Source organism: Grammomys surdaster, unplaced genomic scaffold (genome assembly GCF_004785775.1).
Source record: "Grammomys surdaster isolate TR1022 unplaced genomic scaffold, NIH_TR_1.0 338, whole genome shotgun sequence".
Classification (NCBI taxonomy): Eukaryota; Metazoa; Chordata; class Mammalia; order Rodentia; family Muridae; genus Grammomys; species Grammomys surdaster.
The window spans coordinates 185,788-208,722 of NW_021604757.1; the positions used below are offsets into that span (position 1 = coordinate 185,788).

At 42.9% G+C, this 22,935-nt stretch overlaps 1 protein-coding gene across 4 annotated transcripts in view; it reads left to right on the forward strand.

The window, feature by feature from the left end:
- The window catches only part of Ttc17 (tetratricopeptide repeat domain 17), a 108,494-nt gene that overhangs the window by 62,092 nt on the left and 23,467 nt on the right, over positions 1-22,935 (forward strand). For all 4 annotated transcript variants that reach the window (XR_003712814.1, XR_003712815.1, XM_028778476.1 and 1 more), the window contains 6 exons: positions 1,636-1,806; positions 11,846-12,105; positions 14,544-14,697; positions 18,489-18,609; positions 20,685-20,844; positions 22,062-22,145. Coding sequence is in view for 2 of the 4 variants with exons in the window: in XM_028778476.1 (XP_028634309.1) it covers positions 1,636-1,806; positions 11,846-12,105; positions 14,544-14,697; positions 18,489-18,609; positions 20,685-20,844; positions 22,062-22,145 (950 nt within the window). In the remaining 2 variants the exon portion in view is untranslated. The remainder of the gene's footprint in view (positions 1-1,635; positions 1,807-11,845; positions 12,106-14,543; positions 14,698-18,488; positions 18,610-20,684; positions 20,845-22,061; positions 22,146-22,935) is intronic.

Sequence of the window (22,935 nt, forward strand, 5' to 3'; positions counted from 1 at the left end):
GGTGAGAACACAGGCAGATACCAGTTGGCACCTCTGTCCTCCAGGGTGGAATGTAGGGAGTTCACACCAAATGGTGAGAACACAGGCAGATACCAGTTGGCACCTCTGTCCTCCAGGTTGGAATGTAGGAAGAGAGTGCAGTCCGACTGCCTATGGCTCACTTCCCATTGGCCCTCCATGGACATATATATGCCCACACACTGTGTGAGGTTGGCTGTACTCCCTGTGGCCTCCCAAACACAGGGAGAATTCCTGTTCCCTTGGCTCCACTGCACCTTCTTTGCCTATGATGCTACCTTCCATCCTGTCTGTTAGAAGGACTTCTGAGTAGAGGATGTTAGGTCTGACATAAGTTCCAGATTTACCACATAGCTTAGTTTGAATTATTATTTTCACTGAGAATCAGTCTCCTTGTATCTAAAACAAAGATACTGAGCAGTTTTTATAAGGGTTAAGTGGAAGGATTAAAATCATAAAGTCAAAATCATAAAGCTCTCCATAAATACTGGCACGTTTACTTGCAGTTCTCCTTCCGCAGGCTTAGTGGCTATTTCAGAATTGAAGCTATGGCTCTGAAAAGTGTTTTCTTGGAAGGGCTTACTTGGCACACCATGCCGCCTCAGCATTGTTTGTCTTCTATGTGTTATCTTACAAAGCTGCTTGTAAGTTTCTTGAAAACTCAAACTCTCGAAACCAAATCCCCGGCTTTGGCAGCAGCTTTGCTGTATGTGAGAAGCATTGCAGTGGAAAGTGATTCCCTCAGTCAGGAGTCATGCTTGAATGTCCTGGTAAAGAAAAGAAATGACATCTATCCTTAACCAAATGGTCGTCTCGAATAAGAAATCTGTGGCCTTTCAGTGACTATGTAAATAGAGCAGAAGGGCGGAAAAAGATACTCATTCAGTGAGCTAGACCATCAGTGGCTTTGGAAAGCTATCACAGGCTAGTTATTAGCACAGACTGGGAGTTGTTCATGTTAACAGACATCCCTGATAGGAAGAAGTCCTTTAACTCGATGGCAGTGCTGTAGTGAAATCAGTCCTACTGTGTGCATCAAGCGTGTAGCCAAAAGTGCCAGGATCTCATTCAAGGTCTGTCGTTTTGGTCTTAGATCATCTTTACTCATGTAGCCAGAATGTGCTATCTAAAAGATAAACAAGTGTCCAGTCACACCACAGGCTCAATGTGGGATTGTGTCCCTCTCCTTTAATCCTTGGGTATATAATACACGTATATTCTTAGTGATCCCTCACCTTTTGGTGTGTCTCCTTTTAAGCTACATGAAAGAATAGTATACGTCTCTATAATCCTTTATTCTCAGATATATCCGGACTCTACATTGCTCACTTTTTGTAGTAGTTTTAGCTTTGAGAACGTATTTTACAGCAGTGGATAAACAAGATCTTGAGGCTTTGTTGCCTGCCAGCTTTTTACCAAAACCCTTGATTCTTCCTCATGGTGACATAGCAGCCAAACCTTAAATTTCAGTGCAAACTCTTGAACAACGTGCACTCCTCTGGACTGACTCCTGCATTGTCTGAGTGTCACCTTTGCTCTTGATGCTTCGGGGCCTTGCATTATGAGGAAACTTGAGAGATGTTTCTAATGTATGTGTCTGTGTCTCTTGTCATTGAGGTCATTGTCATGAGAAAACCGTGGACAACAGCCATGACAAACAGAAATACTTTGTCAAGCCACAGTCATTGGATGCTGCTGAAGAAGAGCCCGCTGGGCACGGAGCAGAGGAGGACCCTGTGCTATCTGTTGAGAACGCAGGGAGGGACTCAGATGCCCTTAGACTTGAAAGTAAGTTGATTTGACCCAAGCTGCGCTTCTGTGGGAAAATCAACTCCTGAATGATAGGCTTCCGCTCTCCTCCCCTCCCCTTCCCTCCCCACCCCTCCCTTCCCCTCCCCTCCTCTCTCCTCTCCTCTTCTCTCATGAGTTTGTTTCTTCCTTGCAACAGACACTCAACATAGGGTGAGCATCAAATGGTGAGGCAGAAGTTACTGCAGTGGGGGAGTGTTCTTCCCACTCTTCTCCACTTCTGTCCCTCTTTTGCTAGAATGGTCCTGATTCAGGCGTGTGCAGTCTTTCTTCTCAGGATATCAGTCTATGGACTAGACACTCTGTCAAAAGGAGAGTCCCTGTGGCTTCTGGAATCCTTTGCCCTGACCCTGGCCTGTCCTCAGATGCTCTTTTGCTTTTCCCACTTCTTTGCTGTGTCGGGAGGATGCCTGGATCCTGACCTTGCTCCTCTCTCCTTCCCTTACAGTGTCTTGCCCTGGGTGTTTCAGAGTCCTGTGAGTACACCGGTGACTCCCGGGCTCTTCTTGAGCTCAGGCGTCTGCACAGCTCCAGCCTGATCTCTAGGCTCCTTATCTAGATATCCAGCTGCTTTAAATTTAACAAGCTTGTTGTCAAACTTGGGTTTACTTTTGCTCAATTTTCTGAAGTATACAATTCCCATAGCTGTGACTGCAACTCAACTCGCCCAAGCCCAGTCTCTTTACGACCTGTTGCTGCTCTCATTGCTTCGTCTGTTCTCTCTGCTAGTAACTGACTCCTCCCGCTGTCTTCACTTCTGCCTTTCCTCTTAATCTGTTTCCCAATAACTGTTGCCTTTTACTTTGTATATACAACTATCTCTGTGTGTGCAAACATATAAGTATATATAGAATCATAATTATATAGGGGTGTGTATGAGTATGGGTACACACGCCTTTCCATATAAAGGGAAAAGACAGAACACAAGATAATGCATATAACTGGTGCAGAATTTTCAAAGCAGAACTAACTGATGTGTCCAAAGAGTTGTTTCTGAAATGCAGTTTTGATCGGGTAAGTTTCTAAAGCTTAAATTTTTCAGTAGCTCTATTCTGCATCAGGAGAATCTGAATTAATATGGGTTTGTGAGGCAGTTTGGCCCCTGTTCTGTTTGTTTCATTGGCAGGAAGTACAGTATCCATTCTGCTCTCGGGCCAGGCTTTTGAGCCTCCATATCTCTTACACAGACTGATAATGGCCTCTGCAAATGCATTGCTTTAAATGGTCAAGTCCTGGACTGGAGCATGTAGTTCAGTGGGCAGCGCCTGCCTAGCATGCACAAAGTCTTGGGTGTGTTCCTCAGCACTGCATAAACTGGACACGGAACTTCACTTATAAACTACATAGGGAGTTCAAGGCCAGCCTCCTTTATGTGACACTCTAAAAGAGGGAGAGAGGGAAATACTATACATTTCTAATGCAGCCTTCTCTGTGAAGCATTCACAAAAGTTCTCAAACATGTAAGGAACTCCGTCTGCTATCTTGTTCCTTTGTTTTACAAAACACAGTTCATGTATTGTGATTTGTGTGTGTGCCTTGGCTCACATCAGATTATGAGCTTTTACCAAGTTTTTTGTTTACTAAAAGAATTATCTTTGCGTGTGCGTGTGCGTATGTGTGTGTTTTGCCTATGCATGTGGTGCCAGTAAAAGCCAGAACAGGGCCTCAGAGCCCCTGGGACTGGAGTTACAGAGGCTTGCTAGCTGCCATGTGGTTGCTGGGAAGCAAGCCCAGATCCTCTAGAAGAGCAGCCAGTGTTCTAACTGCTGAGCCATCTCCCCAGCTGCTAAGATTTATTTTTACTTACTGTTTCATGTATGTATGTGTTCTGCACATGAGACTCATGTATGGATAAATGTCATGTGCATGCCGTGGTGCCCCTGGAGGCCAGAAGAGGACTCTGGATCTCCTGAAACTAGACTTTCAGATGATTGTGGGGTACTTGGGTGCAGAGAACTGAACCTAGGTTCTCTGCACAAGTATCAAGTACTCTTAACATCTGATCTAACTGTTCAGCCCCACAATTTTTTGTTTGTTTTTCTTGAGATAGACTCTTACTGTATGGCCCTAGCTGTCAGAAACTTTCTTTGTAGATCAGGCTGGACTCAAACTTATAAAGATTAACCTATCTACTTCCAAAGTGCTGGAATTAAAGGTATGCCCCACAATACCCAGCATATAGTATATTTTTATTATTTGTGTTAGGGTATGTGCATATAAATACAGATGCCCACAGAAACCAGAAGAAGACAGCAGATCCTCTGAGCCTGAAGTAAGTAACACGTGGTTGTTATCCACCTGCCATGTGCTGGGAACTGACCTGAGACTCTGCGTGAGCACTCCTAACCACCTGCCTTCTCTTTAATACCAGATTATGAGCCTTCTATATACCATGTCCCATGACATCTTATATTTATTAATAAAATATGGAATTTGCCTTATGTGGATTGAATTAAAATATTTTCCAAGTAGGGTCAGTAGAATGGCTGCTGCCAAAGCTGATGGTCTAAGTTTGTCCCCAAATCTACACGGTGCAAGGAGTTACAAGTTACCTTTTCACATCCAAACATATGCCCATATGTATCCACACATACGTGCATATACACAAAACATATAAATAAAATGTTTAGAGTAAATACTAATACAAAATCTTTTCTCCTGCTATTAACTGTTTAAAAGCTCTTGTGTGGGAGAAGCAAGTCAGTCCTCAGGGAGAGTACCACTGGTGTGAGTGACTGTGAGTTAAAAAAAAAAAATGATCAGCTCTATTAGAAAGTATTAGAGTTTAAGGAAACTAAATCTCACTTTACCAACTCAAAAGAACACATCCTTACGCTGGACGGTCAATTTGCTCACTTCCAGTGAGGATGAGTCGCTCCTGATGCCTGGCAGTCTCGTGTCTTCTTTGACACCAATACACCCACACAGTTCCGTGAGCATCCTGAGGTTGCTTAGACTGAGAGTCATCAGAAATTACACTGAGTCACACGGAGGGCTATTTTACCCATTATAGACGTGGTCCGTATTCCGGTTACAACTCTGTAGTAGCTGGCTGTTTGTGACTACCACGTTAGTCATTATTTTTCTCTAAGACAATCCAGAATAAAAGCCAGCCACAGTTTTGCCCTGTCTCCCTTTTGTATAACACATCTCTGCCTAAGACAGTAGTCACCTAATGTCTCTGTATCTTCAGTTCCATATTCCATGTGGTTCTCTTCAGCTCCCATACTTAGGATGAGCCCTAGTTACCCTGACTGGCACAGGTCATTTCTTGGGGGCCCCTTCAGCATCATGCAGACTTACCTAGGCAGATTGCTTTTTCCTCTGCTGATTCTGCTCACACTGTGAAAAGAGTAAGCACTGTTAGGCACTCACTTATATGATACCTTGTATAAGTAATCTGGAGTTCTTTTTCTTATCATTTAGGTACCAATAACATCCCCAGGAGGACAGGTTTGGTTCACATGTTCATAGTAGTAGGCTTCCTCTGTGTGACTATCAGATGTAATAAGTCCTGCTTTTTACCATAAATAGTGTGCTTTCATAGACAGCCAAGTATAGACATTGAAGACATTTGAAAAGTCCAGTTTTGGGGAAAGAAATTAATGAAACACAAATAGTTAAGTCCTCTCCAGTAACCATTAACTAATGGTAATCCCTACCATTTTATGACATTTTATAATTTACATGGTATCATCGTGTACTGATTTGTGAAGTAGATATCATTAAGCTCACCTTATAGATGAAGATCCAATTAAGGCTCAGGAAAAAGTTTGATAGGTCCCCCAGATTGTCAGTAGGTGGCATATCTAAAATTCATATTCAGCCTCCTGATGTGTGGGGTCTCATTATTAGTGAGCTTCAGAAATAAAGGTTTGATGGGTGAGAACATTATTTTTAGTTGATAAGATAATTTTAATGAGTAGAATATTTTACTAAGAGAAGTACAAAGATGATCTCAAACTAAAGGTCAATCTTGGTCAAAGCATATACATCCGGCCACCTTACATAGCAACACATGTTTCTCTGTACATGAAAGAAAGAGTTTTACTCATGTATCCTTCTCTAAAATTTCATTTTGATAAAAGAGAGAAATTATACCATAGATTGACATTTTCAGGTCAGCGCTTGGTGCTTGTTTCCCTGGTCCATGGTCCCTTGCTGGCAGCCATCCTTGGAGAAGGAACACTTAGTGGTTGTAGTCATAGACCCTGGTACCATGACCCAGTTCTGCCACCTGCTGAGGGTTAAAGTTTGACAAGTCACCTCTCTGAGCCAATGTCCTTAACACCCCGAAGCGCTTGTAGTTGAAGGAGCCCTGATATGCGTACCTGAGTCACCTCGGGAGACTCCCACTTGCTTCCCTGGACTGTCCTCTGAGTTGTCGTTCCTGTTGTACCCACTCAAAGAAGAAGGAAGCTCCACTGAGCTCCCGCTGCTTTCTTCCCACTGAGCACACCATACCCCGCCCTCCTCAACTCAGTGTGAGTACTTTAAGTAGGCCTTGCTTTCTAACTATCGCCCTGGTAGTCTGCACCAGTGCTTATGTGGTAGATCACAGCAGCCTGACTTATTATTATCAGATCACTGACATTTAAGGAGGACATTAGGGCCCCAGACAGAGTTGCTCAGGGCTCTATACTGGTTGCATCTTAATTTGCAATAAAGTTTGTCTGTGTCCTGTATATGGTATCATTATTAAAATTAAATATATGGGGCTAGAGAGATGGCTCAGCAGTTAAAAGCAGTGGCTGCTCTTCCAGAAAACCCAGGTCCAGTTCCCAGAATCCACACACAGCAGCTTGTAACTAGTTTCAGTGGCTCTGACACCCTCACACCAATGCATATAAAATAAAAAATTAAATAAAAATTTTTTTGAAAGTGAATATACTCTGATGGCCTTCGTGGTACCCACCTGTAATCCCAGTACTTGAAAAACAAGGGCAGAAGGATTATGAGTTTGAGGTCAGTTTGAGTTGTATAGCAAGCCCAAGGCCAGCCTGGAGTACATAACAAGATCCTGTCTGTCTTCAAACAGACCAGTTCAGTTTGGGCACTCCAATAGCTAGTCCTGTTCTGACCAAACCATACAGGAGATGTTGTAAGTCAGACCTGAAGTGAGTAAGGACATTCCCTTAAACCCTGCCTTTAGGCTCTTTACTCTCCATGTGTTTTCTGTGAAAACACATCTTTCTGTCTAGAGCACATCTTTTTGTCTTTTGCTTCTGAAAATTCTCTTGAAGCCTCTGTTTCTTAACTATAAATGCTGTTTCTTACCAAATACAATCACGTGCCTTTATTTCCATTCTGATGTTCCATTCCCTCTCTGTGGAGTCCCTAGCAAGTCATCCACCAGCTTCTGTGGCTGCCTTGGGTCCATCTCTCCCTGGATGATCCATTTCATTTTCCATTGATTCAAATCTTTCTAAGGCTGAACTAAAATACAAGCTTCCCCTTTGAGGCTAATGGTCTTGTTTCCTGTTACCCATGCTGTACAGGCTTGACAGGGGTTATTCCTCCCCACTCCACTCCTCCAGGTCAGTTCAGTATGTTTATTTCCTTCCAAATGCTGTGGTTTACAGTCTCATCATCCTAGAATAGTCCCACTGAGATGTTTTAGTGTTCCTCCCAAGGTATTTCTTCACCTGATACTTTTTGAGCAGTATGTCAGTAGCCACTCTTACCATGTGTCACCCTCAGTTCCACGGTCCCTCAGTTAATGTACATTGGGGACTTTCACCAAATCTCTGTCTATTAGCGTAATCAACGTGGAATTCCTTAAACTAAGGTCCCCAGAATTAAACTTGAATGTGTATGTGTTTTTGAAACAGAGAAATTGCCTTCATTTAAATTGGGACCCCATAATCTACATTCTCAGAACCTCAACTCTGTCATTCTTGACAGAATATCTAACATGGCAGACACTCTGTGGACCCATGTGACCCTCACTGTGGATACTTACATTCTCTTCAGAGTCACAATATTTATCCTCCGTTTCCCAAGTGAAAACGGTGCCTGGTAAAGAAGATGAAGGAAAAGTGGAGGCGTGCGTGCATGTCAGTCTCTGTTTCAGTTTATATCACACCATCTGCCCCACGGGCTACAAGCCTAGAGTCTACTACTACTGCTTGCTTCCAGCGTTATTCAAAATCTGAGATTCCTCCCCAATCCAGACCTGTCAGCATACGAAAGGCTGTACTTCCAATAAAGGACATATGTACTGGACACTGCTTTGCATGGGGCAGTGTCTGCAGATAAGTTCTTCCTTCCATTTTTCTCTAGACTTTAAGCCCCATGGGTTATGATAGTCCAGCCCTCAGCACACTAGTAAGTGCTAGCAACTAATGTTAGTGAGTTATCTGATAAATCCATTAAGTCCTCACTCTGTCATACCACCTTCTCCTCACTGCACGTTCTGTGGACAGCATTCTGTTCTCATACTCAGACTGAGAAGTTACAGCTACCTCACAGAGATCCCAACTATTCCACACGAGACTTTAAAATCCTGAAGTCATATTTAAACTTACCCAGTTGTTTCCTCCAAAGATCCTTTGCATTCCAAAGTCAGCTTCCTTTGTTCCGTGAGACACCTCTCTAGTCCCATGTTCTGTCTTTTCTTGTCCCTCGACAACCATGCCATCACCAGCTGACTCTCCAGTCCTAGACCTGGGCTGTCCTCATCCTCATGGCTTTCACACACTTCATTGCTATTCTCCTTAAGGAGCAAGAGGTCCCTTTTGTAGGAACCCCACCAAAGTGTTTTAATGTCACCTCTGAATTGTTCTTGCTGATTGCCTGTCCACATGCTTTGTTCTAATTGAGCTGCAATTAGTCACACCTTAGCACATGTCTTCCATGCTCCTGCATGCATATCTACTTTGGCCCATAAGTACGTAAGCCAATGCATATGTGCTTTTTAGAAAGTTTGCCCCAGGCTGCTTCTGTTTAACTCCTACTGCAGTATCTACCTTTCTCTGGGAAGCATTGTGTGATTGCATTCAGATCATCTTTATTATAAAAATGTTTAATTGTCCCAAGTGTATATAGCTTTATGGCTTTAAGTTCACTGTTGATTGGTTATATTTAATCTACCAGGGTCAAAAGCATTCATGTGCTTTTTGCTCCCATCAAAATAGTTTATGGCATAAATATACATAGGAAAAGCTAAGTAAATAAACACTGGCTTCCCTCCCTCAATCACAACACACATTTGTGAACCATCCATCTGAGGAGTAAACATAAAGTGTGTGTGTGTTTAGTGTTGTTCCCTAAGTGTCACTGTGGCTCAGACGCCCTATGGAATAGATCACTGGAAGCTAGCAGCAGAAGCCTGAAACAGTTCCTTCCTTAACTTGAATACCGGCTTCCATTATGAAATTCATTTTCTCTCTCTCTCTCTCTCTCTCTCTCTCTCTCTCTCTCTCTCTCTCTCTCTCTCTCTCTCTCAGAAGTTTAAGTTATGCACTTGTATAATACCTAGTATGTCCATATCCACATGATGAGAATAGTAGGAAGCAATAACCTTGAAAACTGTGTTCTTTGACATTTTGCAGGTAACTAGCATGGATGCTTTCACATAATAGCCAGTGCTAAAAGAAAGTAGGAGTTCTAGACATAGCCTGTGTCCAGCTTGTGTCTCATTGTTGTCATAAGCCCCATGACCAAAAGCAACTGAGGGAGAGAGGGCTTTTGTCACATTGCAGCTCAGAGTCCATCCTGCAGGGAAGACAAGGCAGAAACCAGGAGGCAGGAACTGAAGCAGAGGCCATGGAGAAGCTCTGCTTACTGGCTTGCTCTCCATGGCTTGCTCAGCTTGCCTTCTCAGGGCGGCACTATCCACATTCAGCTAGCAATGTCCTCCCACATCAATTATTAATCAAGAAAACACCTCTACACCCTGGCCTCCAAGCTAATCTGATAGAGGTATTTTCTTAATCAAGGGTCCCTCTTCCCAGATAACCCTAGCTTGTGTCAAATTTACAAAAACCAGCACTGCCTCCCATATGCAATCTGGAGAGACTGAAATATCCTGAAAAAGTACTCTGCAGTCTCTCTTTGGCCAGAAGCCACATTTTGTAAGCCCTTGTTTTGCTGGATGAAACTTATCAAACACTCTTTCCTGTCTCAGGCTGGGTGGGGAAATCCTGTAGGAGCCATAGGAAAAGAAAGCAAAAGAACCCTAAAATCAGATGAGGAGCTGTTAGAGCCAACTCTGACAGCTCCGTCAGATGCCAGGCAGCTCTTCCATTTGCTCTGCTCTGGGAGTTCCCAGTGCCAACTCTCCAGCTGTTTCCCTGGCTGATGTGATGCCTCGTTTTATGTTGCTTGCCATTCAGCTGGGTGAACTCCTGACTTTAGTTATGTGACCAACTGCTAAGGTAAACCATAGAGTTAAGTCCTCAGTTGCCTGCAGGACAGGATAAGACAGGTACAGCAGATCCTCAAGAACACTGCGATTGTGCTATTCCACAGCTCTTGGGGTCTACTGTGTGCTGGGTCTAGTTCCAGACATTAGGGACAGCATAGCAAGACAGAGACTTGAAATTAGATCTTTGTCAGCCTACATGTATATCACTGGCCACATGATCTAGGCAACAGGCAGTCACTTTTGTTTCGATATCTTGAAGCACAGACAGGCTTTGGCATACCTAGATCCCTTCCTCAGAGTACTAACAGTGATCATAAAGAGCTGTGGAAAGCAGCAGATGGCTTAGGGAACCTAGGATGAACTTACTTGAAATCGCAGCGGTAGGGTTGGTAGTTATGTGGTCATGGTTGTAAATAGTGCCTTCCAGCTTTCTCAAGTAAGAATCACAGCTTGACCTCAGGCTCTCCCATGGTCCACAATAGAAGCTGGGACAGAGGGCAGAAGTGCCCGCAAAGCAGAGGACGACACCACTGACCACTTGCAGAGTTGTTTTCAGCTGTGGTCATCAGCCATGCTTCTCAGTGTAGCCCCATACCACACGGGGGGGGGGGGGAGAAATAACGTGCATTTCTGAGCCTAGAGGTCAGGGCATCTGTATGTGAGATCCTCACCCTGGCCTTATTATCGTGGTGTCACAGCTCTGAACAGCCTGGAATTGCCACCTGAAGGAATAATGAACTGCCACAGGCAGCCAAGCCCATGCTCTCAGGGTGACCGGTGGGTGTGCATTATGAAAGGAAGTGTTTTGCTCTTTGTTTTTGTGCCCTGTTCATTTCTAGAAGGGGTAAGACGTGACATTTATGAAGCAAATGATGTAAAGCATAGCGATTAATTCAAAGTAAATAACAAAGACTAAGTAGCAAACAATTTAGAAAAAGGAAAGCATTATGTTAAGAAACTTAAAATATCATTTCTGAGTCTCCTGATGGTCTAAGCATGGGTGGAACTTGAAGGTTGTAAACTTCATGGGAAAAAAAGACAAACATACCACATTCTTGAGAGAAAAATTTAGCTAGCATATTCTACTAAGATCCACAGTAGGAGATCTTAAATACTTAAACAACATAAGTAACACCTCCATACCCATTTTAAAGGCGTTAAATTAGCATATGGATATTTTTATACTATCACTGAAAATGGAAGCTTCCATTAGAGTAGTTTTCTACTAACCTTTGCTCAAGTCACACACTAAGCAAGCTATATGGACTGGACACACAGCTGTTTGATGATGATATAATAAAGGACCTACATATGCAATAAATAACAGAATGGCATTATCCTTGCCATCTACAGTTTGTATGTTGAGTAGGTGATCTTTCATGCCACAGCTGTTCCCTCACTCGTGACGCCATCCATGGCTGCCTGCCTTCTGGATCCTGCCATTGCTTTTTGGCAGGCTTTTGGCAGAGGCTAAATGGAAGAGATGATGTTCTGTTTTGAGGTTTGAAGATACTAAGTGGTATTCTTTGATGTTATTCTATAGTCATGCCTTTAAACAGAGCGAAAATATCCCCAAAAACAAGGTTTAAGTCACTCCATATTTGAATAAACACTATGAAGCTGTTGAGCACACAACCCCTTGAATTGCAGGCACAGTGGTTGAAGAGAGCAATGGTTCCGATGAGGTGGAGAAGTCAGATGAAACGAAGATGTCTGAAGAGATACTGGCTTTGGTGGATGAGTTTCAGCAGGCCTGGCCTCTGGAAGGCTTTGGGGGAACATTAGAAATGAAGGGACGACGTCTGGACCTGCAGGGAATACGGGTACTGAAGAAAGGGCCCCAGGATGGAGTAGCCAAGGGCTCTTGCTATGGAGACTGCAGAAGTGAAGATGATGAAGCAACAGAGTGGGTAAGAATTTGCCAGCTCAGTGCTGAGAAGGCCCAGTCAGGCAAACCCCAAAGCCCACAATGTAAAGGCAGCATAGTGGCATGTGCTTGTAGTGCCAGCCCTGGGGGGGGGGGGGGGGGGCCAAAGACAGAAGAATCCCTGTGGCCCCAGCCTCATCAGGAACTCCAACTCAACGGGAAAAACAAAAAACAAAAAATAAAAAAATAATAATAAAAATTTAAAAAAACAGATGACAGCTCCTAAGGACTTATACTGGAAGTTGTCCTCTGGCTTCCACACCAGTACATACATAAACATACTTGCATCCACGCATACACAAATATACAAACACATACACAAAGAGTTCCGTACCTCACTCCTCATGAAATCATAGCCAGGTTTTGTACAAGTACTGCACATTGTAATTTTCTAGAAAATGTCATGCCGTATAAACATTACTGACACTTCTGGAAGGTGAGAGGAAACAGCACAGTGTAAATCACCCTCCAAGCCACAGACTTGTGATAGGTGACATATGTTTCCTTTCAGTATCTTCTGTGTACTCATCAAGACTAGGTCACCTTGCTCATTTCAATACCAACTTTTCATTTAGATTTTTAAAAATTAAACTTAGCCAGGTGCAGTATACACCTGTAGTCTCAGCACTCAGAAAGCTGAAGCCGGAGAATGACATAAGCCCAAGAATTCAGAACTAGCCTGGGCAGCATAGCAAGACTGTCCAATAATAAAAATGATGATGATAATAATAATAATATAACAACAATAATAATAATTATCATTATTATTTTAAGGGGAAAACTTGACTGGGTTTTAGAAGATATTTTTCCTTTTCAAACTATTTTTTTACTTGGAAACTAAGAGACTATCTCAGTGTATAAGCACTCACTGTTCTAGTGCACTCATGAGCCCTTACCCTCATCTCATGTGCTAGACAGCCACAGTAACACAAATGTCTACTCGCAGCCTTCCGTGGGAGGGAGGCAGAGACAGGAGCATCTCCAGAAGCTCTCAGGCCAGCTAGTCTGGATGACAACAGTGAAGACACCCTGTGTCAAACAAGGTGGCAAATTGAGTACCAGAGCTGGAAGGTTGTTTTATGACCTCTACACAAGCCATATCCTGCATGACCTGCTCTACCTACCCCACACACAAACACATGAACACACACATAATATACTCAACATCTCTCACACAGAGAGATTTTTAATTGATTTATAATAATCATACATATGTATAGGTAGATATATATATATCTACCTATACACACACACATATTTATGCCTCCTGTGGATGTTTCAGTGTGTATATACACAGTGTGAATGTGCAGTGATCATATCAGGATATTAGTATAACTATCAGGTTATTTTTAATATAATTCTTTGAAAATTTCATATGTGTACACAATAGATTTTGATGGTGTTTACACCCACTAACTCCTCTAAGACCCACCACCCTCGCCGTCTTTCCTGCCCCCTTACAACTCACCCAGTCCCGTGTGATTGCACATAGAGTAGTAGTGAATGTAGGCCATCCCCTGGAGCATGTTTAATCCACCTGGTGCTGAACCCATGACAGAAACTGACTCTTCCTCCTCAAGAGGTCATCAGCTGTCAGCTCCTCAGCTAGCAGTAGGGCCTCATGAGCCCTCCCTGTAGGAAGGTAACCACAGCTGCTTTGGGTTTATGAGTACAGTCGACCTCTCATGCCCAGAAGACAGTTTTACTCCAGCCTGCCCTGCCTCAGGCTCCTCCAGTCCTTCTGCCCTTTCTGTCTCAGTTGTCCCTGAGCCTTTCAAGGAGAGGATATGATACAGATGTTCCATTTGTTGGTGAGCACTCTATATCTGGGCAAGTTCTGAGTTTCTGAGTTACCCATCATTTACTACACAGACTTCTCTGCTGTGGTCTGAAAACTCCACTAACCAGTGGGTGCAGAGATGCAGATTTCAAAGGTGTTTCAATACCGTGTCCACTTAGCAGAGTAAGAGCAATAGGCCCAACCCCCAGGAACCATGGATTCTTGGCCAGATTTCCAGTACCAGGCATTCCTTCCTTCCTGTGGAACAGACCTTAAATCCAATCAGATAACAGTTGCTTATCCCAATAGCACCATGCCCATACTGCTCCCATGAACATATCTTGCCATACAGGTTGTTCTTATTCGAAGCTAGATAAAACTATCAATGACTTTTTTCTCTTTAATAAACTGCATAACACCATTTTGTGCTATCAAAGATAGCCAGTTGGGAGAAAGCTTCCTGGTCAGTAGCAACTTGATTTTTCTATGTCCTCTGACCAAGTCTGTGTTGTCTTCAGAAATAGGCTTTTATCATCCAGTTCTGCTGGGCTAGGTTATCCTTAAAACCACTGAAATCTGTAGTGAATGACAGATTGAGACTCACTGTTCTCATTTGTTTCCAACGTGTTTTTGTTTCCTAGATCACATTCCAGGTCAAACGTGTAAAGAAACCCAAAGGGGACCATAAAAAACCTCCTGGGAAAAAAGTAGAGGCAAGTCAAGCAGAAAATGGACAGCGTTACCAAGCAAACTTAGAGATCACTGGGCCAAAGGTGGCATCTCCAGGGCCCCAGGGTAAGTGAGAATGTCTTACATCTTATTTTGTGCTCCAGGTCACTGTATCGTTTCTAATAAGAGATGTGTTGTATGACTTAGAGCAGCTCCGATAAGAGAATAGAGGACATTATCAATCATTAGTATAAGAAAATTTCCATTAACCATTTATTTAGGTTGAAGGCCACTGCCATGCACCCAGCTGAGTTTTTCCCCCAGCATTAAAAGGTAGCGATAGAATTCCTTTTTTAAAAAATTATATCCCTTTTAAAGCAATATTTTTACTGTCTTAGACTAATAATTCAATTCATTAAAATCTGTCATATTTAACTAAGTTAAATAAATAAAATACTGACTAATGCAGGGGGCAGTCGTAGGATATATAGAGTAGGATCAGCGTATCCAAATCCAGGAAGACGTACCTTTGTAAGTCCTCTATGTCCTAGGAGGGTATCTTGCTGTGACAGAGGATAAAAACTTGGATTGGTTGTGCTGCTAAAGACGTACGCTGAGTTCCACAGGCAAACCCTTCCTTCTGCTAAGTCTGTCTGTATTAGTAGAAAAGACAGCCATGTGTAAAGCATGGAAATGACCATTCTGAGGTGTTAAATGTCACTGTAAGAAGTCATCATGGAACAAAATGTAGAGAGTGTTTGTAGAATCTCACGTTAAGGATGTTCCAAGGTAGAGAAATACAAAAGCTAATTCCAACACTAGGGAGGCAAGACTAAAAGTCCGAGCAATGTAATTTTGAGAATACTTTTATATATTTATATCATATATTTTCCATGGGGGGGTATCAATGTCATTGAAAGACCATAAAAAAATGCAGTAGTAAGATAAAATATGCAGAGCTACTTTATCAGATAAACACACACAGCACTCCCAGTGTTATAGAACGTCTAATCAATCAGTAGCAGCCAGAAAGAAAGAGCGGACATAAACAGTTAAGGTTTTTGTTTACCGGATTGTCTAAATGTGTAGTACATAGTGAAAACCAGCAGAGCAAGCCTGGGGTTAGTGTGACCAATGGGTCTTAGGGATTTAGAACATAGTGATAATTCTTCTATTAATGCACTTGAGGAAATTGCCATGTATATACCAAAAATATATGCATAGAGTTCCTTATCCTAGTAACAACTGATAACAACCTACATAGTGCACTTTCCTAAGGAGCTACGGCATGTCAGTGCACATGCTGTACAGCAAAGAAACACAACACAGCAAGTCAGTAAAGACAGTTTACCAGTGGTAAGGATGTTCCCATTCTGACAGTGAACACACTGTGTCTTAGCAGCTATATTTTTCTCACATTTAAATATCTCTGATATATAAGATACATGTCACAGATGACATATGTAATAGTTGTTAGGGTTTTTTCTGTCATAAGTTGTCTGAAGTTGTCTATCCTGAGGCGTTGATGGCCTCTTGGATTACTACACTTGGCCTAGCAAGCAAGCACATCAAACAGTAGAAGCAGGTCACCACAGCAGTGCACATGCTCCGTGGGTGCTTAGAGAACTGTAGGTCATTTGTAGTTTCTTTGTGGCCTTTCCATTTTACAGATATTTTATAATGATCCTTTAGTACTTTAAAGAAACTAAAAGCTTCTTACAAAGGGATAACTAAAGCCTACATGACTAAAATTATATGAGAACATCTGGGCAGGTGTGTGTTTGCTTGCTTGCTTGTGGCACTGGAGGAAAGGGGCTGAAGTGAGGGCCTTCCTCTCACTAAGCAGCTCATCTTCCAAGCTACACCATGACCCCATTTAAGTAGCTCCAAGTGATCTGAGCTTAGCAGGCACACATTGGGTATTGAAGATACTCGCAAATATGGAGCTGCTTACTGTCCTTGAAAGAGAGTGCTCTCAGTGTGGAGAAGGTGCAAAAATGCTACAGAAGGTCCATAGCCCTGTTTAAATAAGTATGAATTCTGACGACTACCAGCTAATGAACTTCCGATGAATCATGTCCAAGTTTTAAAGCAAATTATTGAGCAGATGTTTGTCAACCTATGGGGAGAAATGGAGATCTTTGAGAACCGTAATAGATATACTAAGTACTAATAATAACATAATAATAACAAATGAACTAATTTCATTTCCTTTTTTGGCTAGGGCTTCTAGACTGGAAGACCAGGGAAGTGCCATAGACATAATATAACTGGATCTCAGCAAGGCATTTAACAGCCTCTTATGATATCCCTGTGACCAAGATGGAGAGATGTGGGCTCGAAGTTCCCCACTGCCTACAGGAGAAAGTGCAGTCTACCTAGTGTGACATTCAAGACCCTTTATAAAGCAGCCTCTCTCCACCCTCCACCTCCAGCCAGGAAGCAGCTATGCTCTCATTTTACCCATGCCTTTGCATATTCTGTTCCCTCTGCCTGGGATGCCCTTATACCACCTCTGCAGTGCTAATATCACTCACCCTTAAACTTGAAACTCAAGTGCCTTTTCTCCCTTGCTGCCTTCAGACAGAAGTAGTTGCTCCTTCCTTTGTACAACTCCTGGGCTCCTCCTTGAACACTGCTGTGAGAGTGTAACAGTTTCCTTATGTTTGCCTTCCTCACTAGCCTGTGAGCTGCAGAGCAGGCTTCTCCTCTTGTGTGTACTCCAGAGTGTTACACAGCTCCCAGACCCTTATAATAGGTGCTCAATAAATATTTTACAAGTGAATTTTTTAAATATGAAAAGAAATTGATCTTTATTTAATGTACGTGTTATTCAAAGTTAATTTGAAATTTTTCCAAACTGTTCTTTTTTTTCTTTATTAAAATCTAAATCTAAATCCCTGCCTGTACCTCAAATGTTTTTCTATTATTGGTAAATTCTTACAGTGTAAAAAGTGCTGCACAGAATTAAGGTTCTCCTCCTGCTCATCCCCATCAGAAACCTATCAGATAAGACTTTATTTTTGTTCTTTTCTGGGGACTTGACTGAAGTAAAGGGCTCAGACTGAACAGGAGGTGCCTTTACTAGCACAGGAATTGGGGACATGTATTAGAGTCACATAACCTATGTCTGAGTTCTGCTTCTGCCACCCCTCTAGCCAGAGAACTTTAGGCGAGCCGCTCCTAACCTGCTTCCTCTTCTGAGCTGTGAGGACAAAAGCCTAGTGAGCTTGGGAATTCTGAGTGCTGAAGCCCAGCTTCTGAACACACAGGAAACACTCTTGCAAGAAATGGTGGCCTCACAGTGTCATAGATCCCATCCTGGCACTGTTTCTTTGTAGCAGTGATTGTCAGGGGTGATTTTGCACCCATGGAATATTTGGCAGTGTGAAGTGACATTTCTTGGGGAGGCTTTGCTACTGAAATCTAATAGGTTGACGCCCATGTGCTGCTAAACTGTCCTTCAGTGCACTACAGTGTCACTACAACAAAGCATTATCCACCCCAAAATGTCACAGTGCCAGGGCTGGATGCCTGCTTTAGAGACATGTGTTCCCATTAAGTCAGACATAGCCTCGTAAAATCAAACCCAGAAGGGGAAAGGCGAAACGTGGTAGGAATGTTGGTATCCAAGAGTCTTCTGAATCCTTATTTCACGTTGACCAACTTCAGATACAACAAAGGATGGCTTTTCTTTCATCTTTGAGAGTAAGGCCTTATTTCAGAGAGGATTTTTGTTCCCATTGCCACGAATGAGAGGATTGTGATTAGATCCATCTTCCTATGGTGCACATTCTAAAGACAAGAAAACCATGTACCACCAACCATACCAGTTTGTGTGATGTCATCTAAGGGAAACAGCTGCTTAGCTGCCATTACTTTGTACTGTATCCATTCATGATATACTTTCCTTCCAGAAAAAAAGCGTGACTACCAGAGTCTGGGGTGGCCCAGTCCAGATGAGTGCCTCAAACTCCGCTGGGTAGAGCTAACTGCCATTGTGAGCACCTGGCTAGCAGTTTCTTCAAAAAACATTGAGTGAGTATTCTTGACATGACCTTCCTCATGGAATTTCCTTACCGGTGAGCCACAGTGGCCTCAGCTGACTCCAGTGACATCTTCTGTGCCATCGGTAGTCAGAAGAGTCATCTTTCTGGCACTGTGAACAGCTGAGCTTGGCCATTGCTACCCACGGCCTAGATGGACTCAGTCCATGCAAAGAGTGGCAAATGAACCCCCATTCTAGGTGCCTTTGCAAGCTGTCAGAAGTCAGATATAGCATATAGTTCATGTTGAAAACCAGATCCTTGTTTTTAGGAATCCAGAGGTCATTGCATAGACACTGTGCACTTTTAGGAGAGATAGGGCAAATCTAGACTCAGCTACACCTGTGAAGAGAGCGAGCAAAGGGGCTTTTGCTGACCTGCTCCAGAAGTGTTATTGTTCCTCAGGTCTGCCAATGCTTTGTTCCATAATCAAGTGTGGCCTGAGTGACTGCTCCTAAAATCTCCTTCATCAGGGATGCAGTAACCCCTCCCAAATATCTGTCTTCCAACCAGACTCCTCCTCAAAGCCCCATTTTTACCCACAAGCTCAAGAAAACACATAGTTTTCTTGCCCAGTGTCCAACATTAAAAAATAAAATAAAACACTGTTTTTTGTTTCTCCATTTCACATTTTTTAAAGATTCATTTTTATTTTTTAATGATGTGTATGGGTGTGGGTATGTGCATGTATGAATGTAGCATGTATGAATGTAGCATGTATGATTGTAGGTACCCGTGGAGTCCACACAAGGACATAGAGTCCCTTGGAGATACAGTTGCAGGAAGTTGTGAGCCACTTGATGTGGGCACTGGGAGCTAAAGCTGGGTCCTCTGAAAGAGCAGTATGTGATTCTAACCACTGAGCTATCCTCCAGCTACTCCATTTCACATTCTCAAGAAATATGTTCAGCTGTATTCAGGCCAGAAATCCAGATATCATCCTGAATAATCACGTTACCAGTTCTTACTACTTTTACGCCCTGAGACCTTTGCAAGCTGTCTGCTTTTCTGCATCCACACTGCTGCTCCGGAGTGTCTGTAATACCACACAGGTGTATGTGAGCCTCCTGCCCTGATCATTCGTGCCTCGTTTTTTTCCGATGCCTTCCTACCACGAGAGTTCTTTGGATGTAAGTCAGGCCTTCTCACTCTGCTCCTGCCTAGCTCAGTCACAGCCTTCACCCCAAGGCCTTTGAGCTCTGCTGTTTCAGGAAAGCTATCATAATCACCCCTCCTCATGGTGTGGAGGAGATGTGTTTCCTCATGAGCATGCCTTCAGTATTTCGTGTTTTCTGACTTAGCACATCTGTAATCCTACACCTTCCAAGACATTAGCAACGTAACAACTAGGACCTCATGTGTTTGTTTTATTATTATTGACTTAGTCTCTGATATGCAGTAGGTTTGGAATGAGTAATCAATGGAGCAATAAATGTTTTCCAAATACAAGTTAAAATGTTTGAAGTAAAATTTGGTGATGCCAAATTATGTAGTACATATGATTGTTTGTGTGGTTAGCCTTTGAGAAGTGACCTCTTGGGCTGGAGAGATGGCTAAGCAAGGTAAGAACATGTACTTCTTTTCTAGAAGATCAGAGTTTGGTTTCCAGCAACTGTATGAATGACTCACAACCATCTCCAGCACCAGGGTTATCTGTGGCCTCTGGTTACCTGCACATACCAGCTCAAAGATACACATATATACATAATTTAAAACTTTCAAAATCTTTTTAAAACAATAACTTCATGAGGTCATGAAGTTAAGTACTTGTATTTGACACCCAATACAATGAATATCCAGTTGAGTCTGCTTTTACTGTCTAACTTTTAGATGACTTTCTCTTTGAGCAACAAATGTGCTTCTGTTTGTAATGGAAAAGTAGGCTGTAGAAACCAGTTGTATTGTCTTACTGCTATCGATTCCCTAAAAGAAGAAATCCTAGAGGAAACCCACTCATTTCAAACCCTCTAGTGAGGGAGTACCGTATGGAAGTTAGAGGTGCTGATTATTAGAACTCTCTACCTACTTGGATTTTCCATGGTTAATGTGATCATCTCCGTTTTCCAGCATCACAGAACACATAGACTTTGCCACACCCATACAGCAGCCAGCAATGGAACCGCTGTGCAATGGCAATCTCCCAACGAGCATGCATACCCTGGACCACTTACATGGAGTGTCCAACAGAGCCAGCCTGCACTACACGGGTGAGAGCCAGCTAACAGAGGTGAGTACTTGATTGCGGTGAGTGCTCAGGCTTGTTCAGACTGTTGTAGTGTTAGCCTCACAGCTATGATGTAACTGACACCAGAAAGCACGAATGAGCAGCCAGGGCTCTTTTCGATGTTTTAATTTTTTCAGTTGGCCCTGACTTAGGTAGCTTTCCAAGCCCAATTCCATTCAGGCCATAGGACAGAACTTGTAATTCTTGTGGCTGTAACCAATATACCTATCAGGGTGGGCTGGCTCCTGCCTCCCACAGAGAGGCTCGGGACAGAGAAATTTGGGGCAGTTATTTTCCTGTTGACATTCTTAAGAAAGGCACGATGACCAACCCAGGATATACTTAGCAAAGACTGTACCTCAAGGGAGATTTGGAAAACATATCACAGATGCCCATGTTAAAGGATAAGTTAAATAAGATAGCAGATAATACACAATGACATAATTTGGAAAGATGTGACAGAATGTCATGATGGTTAGTTTTATGTCAACTTGACACAAGCTAGAGTCATTTTAGAAGAGTGAATTCAGTTGAGAAATGCCCCAGACTGGTCGGTGGCACACTTTCTTGATTGGTGTGGGAGTGACCAACCCTAGTGGTCCTGGGTGCTATAGGAAAGCAGGCTGAGCAAGCCATGAGGAGCAAGCCAGCAAGCAGCACTCTTCTGTGGCTTGTACATCAGTGACTGCCTCCAGGCTCCTGCCCTGACTGTCTATTGGTATGGAGTATGTCCTGAGAGCCGTAAGCTGAAACATACCCTTTGCTCTCCAGGTTATTTTGGTCATAATATTTTACCACAGCAATAGAAACCATAACTAAGACAAATATATTTATTGGCATGAAGAAAAGTTAAGAATATATTATATGAAGACATAGATGACAGTTTACACATACACAGCAAATGTCTGGAAATATGCATAAGGGCATTAACAGCGCCTGTGCAGATGACAGAACCTCAAGCAGATTTGTTAACTTATTTTCTAGTGTTGCTGTGATGACTATGTTTTCTACATCTGTAAGTTTTCCTAAGTGGGAGAGGACTGTGAACTGTCAGAGTCACCTTAAGTGTATCTTCCACAAACTTGCTCCCCAGCAGATGCACAGCAGTGTCCCAGAAAAGCATTTTGCCATGGTGCTCCGCTCCCAGCTGAGTAGCGATGGCAGAGTCCAAATCTGGTCTCTTCTTCAGCTCTCTCACCAACCATCTCCTTCTGTTCCAGGTACTGCAAAATCTTGGCAAGGACCAGTATCCGCAACAGTCACTTGAACAAATCGGCACCCGAATTGCCAAGGTTTTAGAAAAAGTAAGTCCCCAGAGGTGGCTAGAAATTGTTGCCCTCCCTCTGACTTCTCTCTAGACTCTTGGTCCCCATGTAGCTCTCACCTTCTGCCTGTGACTAACATGACCAGAGGCCCAGGGTGAAGTGAGCCCACTCGGGTACCTCGGCAGGCACTCTCATAAGTCCTCAGTAACCACTGTCACTCTTCCCACCACTCCTTTGCCTTCTGGGACGAGACGTGCCCAGTCAGCGGTGCCTCCTCTCCTCTGCCTGTGTGTTGAGAGGCAGTGCTGCTGGGAATGATAGATCCTGAGTATAGGAAGTGACACAGTGTGTGGCAGGGAAGGATGTGAGAGACAGGAAATACCTTGTGAAGTAGTTTTCGTACTCTAGTCCTGAAGCATATTTACAACACTACATTTTCAACAGCTCAGAGAAGGTACCTGAAATGTCTAAGATGACTTTTCTGCCTGTGTGTGATGCTCTATAAAGGAGAGGAGTTACATTTTTAATTGGATTACTCTGTAGCTAAGAGTCAATCTAGTACTATCTGATATTAAAGAGGTTATTTATAACAGCGATTAAGAAAAGCAACTCAGTTCAGTGTGAGTATGACAGGATTTGATAACAGCTGCCTTCCTATGGGTATTACACATGGAAATTGTCCATTTGTAATCAAAGTAAGACACAGATGTGATCTGCAGACCCAAATAAATATATAGTAAGAAATAAGGATTGCCGAGAGTGCTTGAGATCAACAGAAAGGCCTATGGGAAGTGGAGGCAGAAGACAGGCTGGGATGGCAGTTTCTGAA